We start from the raw sequence: 13,589 nt of genomic DNA, 5'->3' as shown, positions 1-13,589 counted from the left end.
AAGGTTCATGTGCTAAGGAAAGGATCAGCATGGACACCAAAGATGACACCCCAGCATCATCTGAATGGCACATGCAGGGCCTGCGGCTGGGAGCAGAAGGTGGAAAGGACGCGCGGCCCCCAGCTCCTCCTGAACCCAGCAGCTGCTACCTCCATGGGGGAAAGGTACCACTGGTACAGCGCCTGCCACAGCCTACTGCTGCAATGAGCAGAGCTTCTCAGCTCTTACTGCATCTCGACAAATGCATCTCACCTCAGTCTGTGAAAGAAAACAATATAGTCTGGCGTATCACCCTTGGAAAGGCTGCTGACCTCAGTGCTCATGCTTTGAGTTTGCATTTTAAATATCTGACACAGATGTACCTCAGGTACAATTGCAGGCCTTTAATAAAAGGACAACACTTTTTATAGAGTCAATGGGAATGTACATTTACTGCTGCCAAGTCTAAATTTAATTCTCTAGTCTTTAAATTTAATTCTCTACTCTCGCTATGCTTTAACTGACCTCTGTTGTGTGCGCTTCCTCATTGTTTTTCCGTAGAACAACTGAGATTAGAATCATATAAACAAGATTTTATATCAAAACAGCAGCTTCCCACATTCTAACCATCTTATAAAATGGCTAGATGACAAGATTTTTTTTTTTACTCATTTCTCATAGTATGTTTAAGTTGTTACCATCATTACATAACTTCCTGCTTCATACTGCAGTATTTTTTCAGGGAATGTGCAACTGCCAGTAAAGTGAAAAGTGCATTGCAAAGAGTCTTTTCAGAGTATGTCAAGTCAATGGCAAAATGTCAGTTAAAAATAAACATATGAAAAACCAGAACTAAGAAACTAGCTGCTTTGAAATGCATGCAATACACCATGAAATTCTGTGATGTCCACTCACATTTTGAATACAAGTTATTTCATTCTGCCTTGTTATTCTAAAACAGAAATGAAAGGACTATTTTTTGTCTTGCATTATGTGTTGTTGAATCACATTGTAGATAATCTTTGCTTAATATATATCACACACAAGAAATACAAATCTAACGTAAAACAAATCATGCAGTCACAGTTCCTGGCATGACTTGTCATACAATTTTTCCTATTATCTAATACCCAGGTTACCTATTGTGTTTGAACATAGAGCCTGAGCTGCAGTATAAGAGGCATAACTGGTAGAGAGACAGCTCCTTCCTAATTGAGCACTAGTATATAGGATATATCTTCTGCTTCTGAAAAGCTAACTACTGATGGATGAATGCAGATAAATGACAGGAAGAATTAAAATTCTTCACTTCAGGTCAAAACACATCCTCTCTTCAAGCAGAGGCACATTCACATTGACATAATGTAATTTTTGAAAGATTCTTTTATTTGACAGAATGTGTTGGCTGGAGGCTGCCGATGACCCGTCAACTCTGTAAATTGCCCGATGAAGTAAAAAATACACTACAGGAAAAAAAAGGGGGGTTGACATATTCTACACGTAATGTTGTAAGTACAAAATAAGGTATTCCTGAGCAAGGCAAACAGTGTTTGTCAGACTCTTCAGAAGGTAATTCATATCATCTGACTTTTCAATTTTTTTTGGCATGAATTTCTATATTATTTCTATATTATTAATTTCTATATTACTTCTACATCCTCTGTTCTGAACGGGCATCTATTTACAGCTCTCTGGTACAAATCGATCTAATTTGTTTTGTTCTGTTCTGAAAGGAATGCATAAAGTGTTAATTGAGTCTCCAGTCAACACTTAAAGTGAATCATAATACAGGATTAAAAGAAATAAGCTCTCAGCTGACCAGAAGAACTTACACTGAATCACATATGCTCCCAGCTGCGCTGCAGTGTTGGTTGGACAAGGCAAGCGGCCCTGTAAAACATCTTGCTTGACCTGCAAGAAAAACTGATACCTAAAACATGACAGAGAGGAAATGAAGCTATTACTTCAGTATTGAGTCTGATGCACCAAGTAACATTTCATCATCTTCCAGTTAACTAAAAACATACCATGCAACATAATTAGGTGACAATCAAAAATTGTATTCCTGTCCAAATTACTTTTCTCCTCCTAACCATCAAGTAACAACTAAGATTAATCCAGTGAAAGAAACTGGATGGGGAGAAGTCTGCAGTTTTCCCATCTGCTTATATTGAGCAGATAAAATTAATTTTCCTCATAAAAATGTAATTTCACTCTTTTGACTTTCATACAGCAGTCAGGAAATAGCAAAGAGGGCTAAAAATCAGAAGAATTCTGTTAGAAACCTATTAAAGGGCCAAAGTTCAACTTGATTAGTGGATCACCTTAGGGGAGAACTGGGCATCAGACTCTCTTGAATCAATGGTCTAGAGCAGGAAGCAGATTTCATTGCGGCTGTCCCCTCATGAAGAAATGGGTGGATGTATTACCAGCAGCTAACTGTATTTGTCTTAGTGCAGAGCACCTGCCCTCTTGGAACAGAGATAGCAGGGATAAAATGTAATTTTTGAATTGTAAACTGCTTTTATATCCACTTGATGGTACATACGCAGGCCTCAAAGTAAAGCCACACTGAAGTAAAAATCAGCAGCAGGACTGAGAAGTCAAGGTAAAATCAAAGCTTTTAAGAATATTTTTTACTGACGCGGATCTCTCACTTTCCAGCATTATATCAAATGCAAACCAAAACACCTTACATATAGTTTCTCCAACCTCCAATGTACATACTCAACACACATTAGACAAACTGCTCAGACATCAGATGCCAGCTGAACACAAGTATCTGCATTTGCCACACCTTCTCCCGTCTTTCCAATGCTGAACTCGCAATGAAACAATACACACAAAACGGATGGAAAAGCAAAGACAAGAAAACAAGCCATCAGGCAAAAGACCTGTTTGGTTTTTCAACTCCCCATACTCATTCTAGGAAGTCTTTTTAAACACGCTTTTTTTGTTTTGTCTGTTTTTACTACAACAGATTTACACAGTGTTTTACAGAACCTTGTATGAAGTTCTTGCACCAAGTTCATACAAAAGCAATACTGAAAAGGTATCTTTTTAAGAAAAATTTTGGTTATGCATACATGCGTACAGTTCTTTCATTATTCATTAATTCAACTTCATCTACACAGAGCCATTCAGCTACATTTTAACTGATTTATTCTGTGTTTGTTATTACACATTACTCACAAAAACACCTCAGAATGCTCTGTAAGTTCAAAGTGCAACTGTTCTTGTCCTTGAGAAGTTCACAAACTGCAGGTTGCATGATAGCTGATCCTTAAATTATTTAAGACCCAATAACAATTGCTAGACTTTATCAGACCAAATGAGTCCCTGCGTAAGGATACCCGTTTCTTTCTGGTTAATAATCCCCAGAATATGTGCTGTGCTTTCTGTGATACTACAGTAGAAAATGCTGATCCTTAAACAAGTGGCTAGTATTTTCCACCCCTAAGAGCCAGGGCCTTGCACAGAAGTTTTTTGAGAATGTCATCAGGAGATATAAAGCACACACGCTCAGGGTTTCTTCTGTCTAGGCAGGATCTCAGTAATGCTTCTATCCAGGTTTTGCCAGTCCCATCTAGACAAATATTCTCTGTATGGATGCTGATGATGGTAAAGAAGATTTTAAAGCTACTTCGGAGCACACAGCATCTTCTTTTTAACATGAAATAAGTTTATGATATACACTCGTTTTTCTCTTTAGCACTTCTGCAGCCCTACAGTGCAGAGCTTCAGGAACACTGCTATCAATGTCCTTTCCACGTAGCAGGTGTCCATATCTCTATATTTCCAGTACGAATGCTCAGAATGAAACAGAACAATGACTTTGCAACAAAACTCACCTCCTTGCAAAAAACAGTCAGAGGCAGTAACTGTTAAGTGCTTGAGTGACTCCTACAAAGGGCTGAACATTCTCAATTCCTACTGAAGCCACTAAGCTCCTCACAGAACCAGGCCTTTTGTCCAAACTTGTAGCTAAAGTATTCTCACCTTGTTCGCTGTCAAGTTTGTCACGCATACATAATAGTACCTAAGCGCAGCTCTAGCAAACGCATCTAGTAAATGTTAATAGGAATCACCTCAGCGTTAGCTTTTGCCTACAAACCAAAATTAGATTTTGGTGTGAAGCAATTACAAATTTGACAGGTTTTCATTATTTGCAAACAGTAATCATGTAATGCCACAGCTCATTAACATCTAATAACAACAGACTCCACTCACATACCCATTAAAATAACAAATACATGGTCCAAATAAACACAGTTAGCACGCCACTGGAATCACATACTTCCTGCTGAAAATTATTATTATGAAGAAAAAGAGTAGCTGTAATCCCTTCTAGGTAGCAGGCTTTATTTTTGTGGTTTTATTATTACATTTTTTCTGAAAATGTATTTCTTCCTTCCAAGGTTTAAGAGCGTATAGGAATAAATGCTCATAAAGTTTGACGGCATTTGGCTATTCTTCAATGTGTTTTTTAAAGAGTGTAGTTATAAGTGTGTTCCTTTCTTATGTACCTCTGTACCTTCTAGGGCACAACTTTTGCATGAGCAAACACTGTGCACACAAAAATAGAGGCTTACTGTTTATGCCAAAATGCTTCTTGATTAGATTTGCATACCAAATTAGCAGTGCAAATCATGGACTAACTTTATTACAAGGAAACCAAATACAATCTTTGAAAATTTAGCCCCTGTCATTCCACAGACATAAATCTGACCTGCCTGCCAAGTAGTAATCACAATAGATTCTGTTGCTGAAGTTCTCTTCCCAGGGCCATCTCTTTCACCCTGTGAGCAGGACTGAAAGTACTTCTGGAAAAGTACAACAAAACCATATCAAATTTTCAGGGCAGAAGGGCATTACACTTCATCCAGCTTATACTTTTTACCTGCAGAGTCATAATTTTATTTATTTTTACCAGGTCAATATCAATCTTGTTATACTGAGACTTCTGATACTGCAGTGCCCTTAGGAAAAAAAAAATTTCTCATTGTGATACATGAAAAATATTCTGCTTATGCTGTAACAACTGCCACCTTTGATTAAGGAAAATTAAAATCCCTGCATGTATTCAAATAAATTCTCACATGTCATATTCCTCTTGAGCACAAGCTTGGACATCAAAAGAAATATTTTGGCATTAATGCAAGTCAGTACACTAATTTTATCCATCTACCTATCACAATTTTCAAAGTTCCCTTTGAATATAAAATTAATTGTCTAAGATCTTTCATAAATAAAGCAAATAGAAAAGCCTCTGTGTGAGAGTTCATGCAAATATGTGTGCACGCGTCTGCGCGCCTTATCCTCACATTTTTTTTAGAGGCCAACCTTATCTAAAAGAATGAAAAGCACATAGCTCTTCAATTTCCTTCACATATTTTTAGAAGGACAAAGAGAAGTCCTCTTGAAAAACAGTCCTGGAATTTAAGGTATGACCAATAAAGAAGAAAATCCCCTGTATTTAGGTACCCAAGTAAACGCTAAACTCCACTATAGCGTATGCATAAAGACAGACTGGAGAAGAAAAAAAAAATACTCAAATGCACATCAAATTTCTCTGATTTTTAATGCACTAGAGAGTACCTTTTCATCCTGATCTTCCCAAACAGTGGTTCCTACCAACCTCTGTGAAGCTACTCACAGTTCTCTTCCTGCACACCCAGATGCTCAAGCAAAAACAACCCAGTCACACCACAGCAGTATGCACCTGACTCTAATGGATTACTACCTTGAAACCAACAAACTGTACTTGTATCAAAATACTTCACCTTGTTATTTCTTCTTTAAGTTTACATGGATCCTCTGCATAGAATTTAATGCCAAAATACAGAGTGTACGGTGGTCCATCTGAGAGAAAAAATAAAATCAGTGCAAAAGATAATAGTTATGAATATTACTTGATTTCAAAACACCTACTATGAAGCTTATAAAACTTGAAGTCACCAATAAATCCTAACACAGCCACATAATATTCTTTAGCAAAGTAGAACATCTATATTCATAACACATCAAAACCAAACAATTATAATAAAATAATAAAATACTAATAGCACAAATAAAATAAAAAAAATTAAAAACAAGACTAAGAAAACTCTGTTTATTGTGTTTTCCTAGTCTGTGTCTATTTATACATATCCCATATTCTACTTGGAGTTTTTATTTTGAAGATTTTAACTTTAGATTTCAATGCTAACTATTTTTCCAAGATTTTTTTTAATGCTTGGTTTTCACCTTTAGACACTTTTTCTACTGAAACTTTTGAAAAATGTAATTGTATGAAATGTGATTCCCTATGATAAATTATAATACTTAATATTAATCCTTTCCACATTTTCAAATATCTTACAAAGAGATTTTAATTATATGCCAGTTTAATTAATAAATATTTGAAAAAGCGTTTCTAATTCAGCTTTTACATATACATTGTTCTTCTCCAGTAAGATTCAGTTAACTCGGTCCTGAGATTCTTACAGCTGCATTTATTTCATGCACACTCCCACTTTTACATCCTCTAAAGAAAGTCTCCAATTTATTGTTTAAGAAATCTTATTAAAATTCTTTAATTATAATGCAAGTAACAGATATTATATCAGAAGATGACAGTAATACAGCAAAAACATTAGACAATATATGATCAATAATATTTTTACTTGCAAAACACAAAAAGGAATTTCATGTGGTTAGTATGGTAGAGGTATCACAGCTACTATAAAATTAATTATACAAGTTAAGAAGAGCATGATTTGTTATTCTAAAATAAAAATGTAATGGCAGAGAAATCCTTGGACAATAATCTCACAAACACCTTTAGAAAATAATGGTACATTCAATCTGTATGTGAAATTTTGACGTGGAGTTCAAGAGCTATTACTCTGTTGCGACTAGAATATAAAGGCTACATGGAATATTTTCTCTGCTGTTTCATCTTCAGATACTTTCTTTAAAAGTTTGAACTACATACTGTTTATCAATTCCTTATGTTCAGCAAGGGTCTTTGCAGGATCCAGCCAGTACTGTGAGAGAGATAATTATGGAAATCAGTCACTTAAGATTGAAAATCAATACAGAATAATTTCAGTTATATATTGATTCATATATTGATGTTTTTTCTCACAAATATAGCACAAGTGAGATGATTTATTTTCTCACCAGAACACAGAAACTTTGCCAAGATTACATTAACATGAAAGTTGACAGTCTGTCTGCCTGAGACACTTTTGTCTGCTAACGACAAACTCACAGCAGCAGAGCCATTTCTGATCAAAGAAACATTGTCTGTACAAGTGTAATGTTACCTATCTTCTCTGAGGGAACAGGTCTTCCCAAAAGGAAATATGTTTGGTAAGAGCTACCATATATCAGTTTCGTGACAAGCTGACTCGATAGAGGATTTATATAAGGGCCCTCCTGGTGTCTACCTTATCTGATAGAGATAGTGCAGTGGTGTGCAACCTTGCTATTTTCTTCCTGGGAGATTAACCTAAGCAGGCTATCTCTGAAATAACAGCAAAGGTATATATACTCAGCAACAACGAAGCATGTAAAACAAGACCTACAAGGAAAGAATGAAGGAGCTCCATTTGTCTTCTAACAAAAAACAAAAGCCGGGGGATAGGCATAACAGTTCTCTTCCAAAACCAAAAATTGCTATAGGAAAATGCTGATCAATGTTTCTTTGTGTCCGCTGAGTACAAGACATGAAGAAACTGGCTTAACTAGAAGCAAAGAAAATTTAGTTCTGAGTTTTAGAAGAGCTTTCTAATAATAGCAGGAGGAATCACTGGCAGATGGCACCAAGGGAGAAAGGCCGCAGAATCTCTCTCCCCGGCAGGTTTAAAGAGCTGGCTGGTAAATGTGTCAGGGCTGAGTGAGGTGTACTTGGGGCGCTGCAAGGGAAGAACTCTCACAAGGGCTCCCGTACCATCTGATCAACAGACCACAGAAAACCCATAGTATAATTTCTGATTACTCTGTCCCTTCTCTATCAAACTTCTAATAAAAGTCACTTTGAATGTTACTGCTAAGCACAGTTCTGCAGACCAGCTGGATACTTCTCATGATGGCTACATGGATCACCAGCATGACACACATCCTCTTCTTGCAACCACTGCATTAGCTTATTTTTTTTAGCCTGACATTTCTATGGTTCAATTATCAGAAAAAAGTGCAGAGGCAGCTGCCAAGCCCATTCTTGTCTTTACTCTTTTCTGTCCTCTGCCCTCATACATGAACTTTTTGGACCAGCCAAGAACGGCACACGTTTTTAAAACATGGGAAGGAAAAAGGCAGCGGAACACAGCTTCTGAAAAGCGCTTTTTGAGGCAGCCTGAATTTACTCCCTTTGCACCCCCGACTTTTAACCAAGGAACTATGCAGATCAACGAATGAAAAAACTCCTTACCTGCCCACTGGGCTAACCCTACAGAGAGCAAGACTAAACTGATCAATCAAAAATCTTCCTCTTCTAGCCAGAGAACATCTCCAGAGTAAAGAATTTCAGTATTAGAATGATCAACATAAAGAAGAGGGGGAAAAACACTACAAAAGATTCAAAGGAAAAATTCAAACAACTACATGAATAACTGGTTGTAAACAACTATCAGTATTTTGACAAAACATGAAAAAAAACTACTTCCATCAGCTGCTGATCCACCTGCACTAGAACCAGCTGTATGCCTTGCTCTTGGTCTAGCAGACTGATATTGCCATTTCACATCCAGGAATTTTTGTTGAGCACTGCCATAAACTAAGATTACAAGAGTCATCATCCATCCGTTCAGTGAGCTGCATTTTAAAACAAATAAAATAATTAAGATGGCACCTCACGCACGAGGGAAACCTTACGCTTGACTCTTACATTCTCACGAGTCAAAACTGACAGCTTCACAAGGATAGAGAATGATGATAAGGTACTTCAAACTTCCTAAAGAAAAAAAATCTTCAACATGTATTTGTTTTGAATACATCCAGTAACTATCCAAAAATACAAACCCTCTTAACCTCAACACAGGGTGGGAAGGGAAGAAAAACTTGTCACACTTGTTCAAACAACCTATTAGAACTGCCTATCAGCAATAATCTGAGCTAGCGCAGTTAGTAAGCTGATAAAATGAAGAGATTTCAAAGTCAACAGGCAAAAAAGGGCAAAAATGACACTGTGATGCACATTCTGACCTCAGAACATCACTCTTTCCAAAACTGGCATCACAGTGTGAAAAATACATTGCCAAGCTGGCTTGCTTTTCATTGACAGCTTTGTGTTATGTTGCAAGAGATCAAAACTATGCTGTTTCAAAATCAGATCAAAATCTATCACAAAATAAATCATCAGTCTTTAAAGCAAATACGATTTTCCTTAACTGAACTGAAATCAGCTTCAAGATTTGATGCTGTATTGTTTAGTGTTTTATAGTCCTCTTTGCTTTTTGACTTCAGATGCACAGATGGATTAATCGTACGTAAAAAAAAAAAAAAAAAAAAGATGTTGAAGTATCATCCTTCAAGTTGCCAAGTCAAGCACAGGAGTATTACAGATTTCTGGTTGTCTCTGTAACCTGAATTCTGTTGCTTCTTGTATCCATGCAATACAGTGGCCTTGATGGGATAAAATAGATTGCAGCCATGTAATTGAAGACTGTATCATCACATATATATACAATGAGAGCACATCGAAGTTGCATTAGAAATCTTAATTCTCTTATTTCCTACTTATGCCGTACTTGACTTTGCAAACTAAATTCTATTCTTTGTGCAGTCTTTGGAATGAAATTTCCCAGGGAGGGGGGACAAAATTCACAAGGAAGATTCAAAATTCAGATTCAGAGGGAATCTGAAAAGAGGAAAGGGAACAAATCTGGTTATTCATATTGTTAAACATTTCTTTTCCTTCTCCTAAACTGAGTCAACAGGAGGAATTCTAAGCCCTCAGCACTGTAAGACACATTGCTGCTGCTTGTGCTAGGAAAAACCCAGCAGAAGTTGGCACTAGGAAAATGCTCTTCCGAGGGTACCGTGGGCCTCTAGATCCATGTGCTGCGCAGGTGAAGGTAAACAGTTCAGCTCAGACTGGTTTGCTGCCGGGATATTGAAAAGGGGGGAAGGTAGAAGAATCCAGACCATTTTGTCACTTCCCCAGTAAGTATTTACTGTTGTGGCAATGCCACAAGCCCATGCCCAGAATCACGGTGCAGCAATCATCATTGTAAAGGCTGCCAACACTTTCCTGAGGAGTGCCAGGGGTGAGGGAAGGAAAGGGTGTTTCCTAACATTTTATTTATAAGCCAAAGATGGATAGAATTTCATGGATAATGAAAAGGCATTCTTCAAGCCTGCGGTGCACAATGAATATGAGACCTTCTACAAAAATAAGACCCCCTGCAGTAGAGCGTACTTATGCATGTATACATAATAATGTGTATCGTATACATACCAAATGTTTGTATACTCATATAAATAATGCTGGATATAGTCACAGTTTTGAACTCGTGTGTTAAATCATTAAAGAGCCAAGAGGAAGAAAACAAAAAAGCAGTCTCTCCGACTAATCCAATACACCTGCACAGCCAGTGATGACAACAAACTTAGCATTCATGGGTGCCGAAGCACGAGGCATGTAGCCTCATTCTTTTCATCTGTTTGGCAACCCAGCCTGCCACTTCTCAGTGACTTCCCGCCTGTATCTCTCCTGTACAGACAGCAAGTTATCTGACTTACAAGCAGTTCATCACCATTGCAAAGCAGTGGAGGACCCGGCATTTACCCATTTAACTGCAGGGGTGAAGTTTTGTGCATCTGTAAGAGAAATTTAACATTCACAGAAGAAATGGGGGGGATCACTATTTTTCATTAGTGCTAACGAATGCTACTATCCAATCACTAAATTGATGGCTACTAATTTACTAATTACTATTTACAAAGACAATTTACTATTTATTTTATTTACTACAGAAATTATTATATACTAAGAATGATGATAAATTTACTTGATATTAATGAACAAAATTTTCCTTTTTCATTTTTAGGAAGGAATTATGAAAAAAAAAGATGTTTTTAAAAATGTATGGCATTTTAAGAACAGACAGGTACTACCGTCATATGCACTTCTACAAATCTGGTAATCTGAAGCTCCAATACGAACACTCTAAACTGAGACAAAGCTGTGAAAGGGATATGTGTTATTTTATAATTCCCCCTTTAAATGAGTGCAAACATTTTTCCATGAACTTCATTCCTTGAATCTGCATAGGGTCAAATCTAGGTCAAATTCCGTGAGCTTAATTGAAACAAAATATTAACTAGGTTGAAATGTTTGCTGTGGTATCAGTCAAAGAAGTGTCCAGCGGAGGCAAATCTATCGATTTCAAACTAAAACCCTGCGTATTTTAATCAGACTCTTACAAAGGCGTACCTATCACCTCACATGTGACAATTTTTGTTCACTTTTACAACAGAAAAGAAATGATAACATTTAAGAGATTACCCAGTATTTTTCAATTATAATCTGAAATTATCAAGAGTCTTCCATAATTTCAGCTGACACAAACAATCAGAATTATTAGGTCAGTTTTTCTACATATGTTAAATGCAAACTTTCTAGATCTTCTAAGTTGAAGACATCCTAGGTAATCTTGTTAATAGCTCTGAAAATGGAAAGTGTTTCCTTATCAAAAAGGAAATATATAAATCATCAGGCATTTCCTAAAAATACAAATATATATTTAAATACTTCTACCATTTTATTAGACTATTATATTGCTTATACTCATTATTAGATTTATATCACAGGACAAGTTTCCTTTTGATCCTACTACACTTTAAAAGTTCATTCTTACTGCCTTTAATTCAGCTGGCCATCAGCTTTGTTCAGGTTGTTCCATTCCCTTAACAATCTTCTACAATTTCTAGCTTCTAATCAATATTATCAACTCCCACTTCCCTTTCACTGGCTCTGCAGTCTATTTTAACCAGCACAAGTCTTTCTTTCTACCTAATTTAGTGTACCGTGTTCATGGGCAAATGTCAAACCCATAAAAAAACAAAACATGAGCTAAGTGCACCTCATCTGTTCTTCCGAGCTCTTGAAATCAAAATGTACACTACATTATGTTACAATAATGTCCTAAAGGGCAGACATTTTCTATTGTAAGCAAGTATTTTGTTAAAAAGATGCCTTTTTCCTATAGTTAAGTTACATACAGTCCATTCAATCTGCTATTTTCCTGTTGTCTACCAATTTGGTATAATAACCTGCCAATTTGAGCATGCTGCAGTTCCTTTATTAATTATGTAGGATGCATCAAAAAACATACTTCGCATACGTGAGTCCACACTGCTGAGATATGGAATTCGTGGCGCTGGCTTCCATATTTAATTCTGCCATAACTGAACTGACCTGATTGTGGCAGGGCAACTCATAGTAGAAAGTTCAGTTTCAGAAGAAACGGAGATCTGCATCTCCCCACTGCCTCTCCATCCCCTCTGGGCTACTCAGCTGCAAAATGCATTGCCAAGGGCTACCTTCTGCATACTGTTTTATCGCACCTGTATGCTCAAAACAGAGGTTCCACACAGCAGGGAAGAAAACACCCAAATGAACATTTATTTCAAACAAATTTACACTACCCAGTAAGTGCATGGTACGTAGGTACAGTGTACCCAAGCACAGTGGTGCCAATCTCATGTTAGCTCCAGATCTTGGAGCAGTATGGATGCATTAGCACAGCACTGTACCTGAACTAACCAGGGCAGGGGAAACCAGCTCGGATATGCTGCCGAATTTATGTGGTGATACTGCCTTTTGTATTTCTATAGCCCTAAGCCAGTATCAGTATGCTGTCCGTTGTGAATTTAACAGCTCAGGTGAGCATTACAGTGGAGAAGGAAAGGTGGATCTTTGGATCACATGCTGTTGTACAATACAGACATGCCTGCAGCAGCATTAGGCCAAGCAGGTGTAGCATGGGAGTTTAGCTGGGAACGGTGAGGGGGCAATCTGACCAAACGTGAGACTGTAAAACGCAGCCAGGTTTCTGCAAGTAAAAAACAATTTTTATTAGCATAGGATCTTTAAAATGCTTTTGGTTATCTAGCTTTCTGCAATAAGAGAATCTCAAAATCTTCTTCATAAGAGAAGCTCTAACAGCACGGTTTTTTCAGCATGCTTTTGTGATTTTAGCAAGGGAATGCCTTCAGGCTACAAAAGTGCCCTTTGTCTCATCAAATTCTGCTCAGCTTTTCCTGAGATATAATGTGTTAAAATTGCCATTTCCATTCCCTCTTTTGTATGCTGCGAGAAAATATTGGCAACCTGCCTAAATAATAATTGGCACAGTTCTCTTAAGGCACACTGGTGATGCCAAAGAAGCAGCAGCAGCAGTCATTATGTGGGAGCACCTGGGAGCCGTAGGAAGGTGGGAACCAGAAGTGAGATGAGCAGGGGACCTGTGTGGGCCTCCGAACACTGCCTTACCTTGCATTTGGTCCCTCCTCCACTAAAGGAGAGAGAAATCACAAGGCTACTGTTTTCCCAATTACTAAAGCGGTGAGAGAGTAAAAGGCAGGACAGAGTTTCCTAAGCCATTTTCAGCTTCTACAGC

The 13,589-nt window shown here is 37.4% G+C and overlaps 1 protein-coding gene across 5 annotated transcripts in view; it reads right to left on the bottom strand.

The window, feature by feature from the left end:
- Positions 1–13,589, bottom strand: part of LOC112995234 (band 4.1-like protein 4A) — a 142,600-nt gene that overhangs the window by 71,251 nt on the left and 57,760 nt on the right. For all 5 annotated transcript variants that reach the window (XM_064500586.1, XM_064500587.1, XM_064500588.1 and 2 more), the window contains exons 4-6: positions 6,956–7,007; positions 5,763–5,841; positions 1,812–1,909 (exon numbers count right to left, since the gene is read on the bottom strand). In XM_064500586.1, the coding sequence (XP_064356656.1) occupies positions 1,812–1,909; positions 5,763–5,841; positions 6,956–7,007 (229 nt within the window). The remainder of the gene's footprint in view (positions 1–1,811; positions 1,910–5,762; positions 5,842–6,955; positions 7,008–13,589) is intronic.

This window comes from Dromaius novaehollandiae, chromosome W (genome assembly GCF_036370855.1).
Source record: "Dromaius novaehollandiae isolate bDroNov1 chromosome W, bDroNov1.hap1, whole genome shotgun sequence".
Taxonomy (NCBI): domain Eukaryota; kingdom Metazoa; phylum Chordata; class Aves; order Casuariiformes; family Dromaiidae; genus Dromaius; species Dromaius novaehollandiae.
The sequence above is the reverse complement of the archived record's forward strand: the minus strand, read 5'-3'. Positions and strand labels throughout refer to the sequence as shown.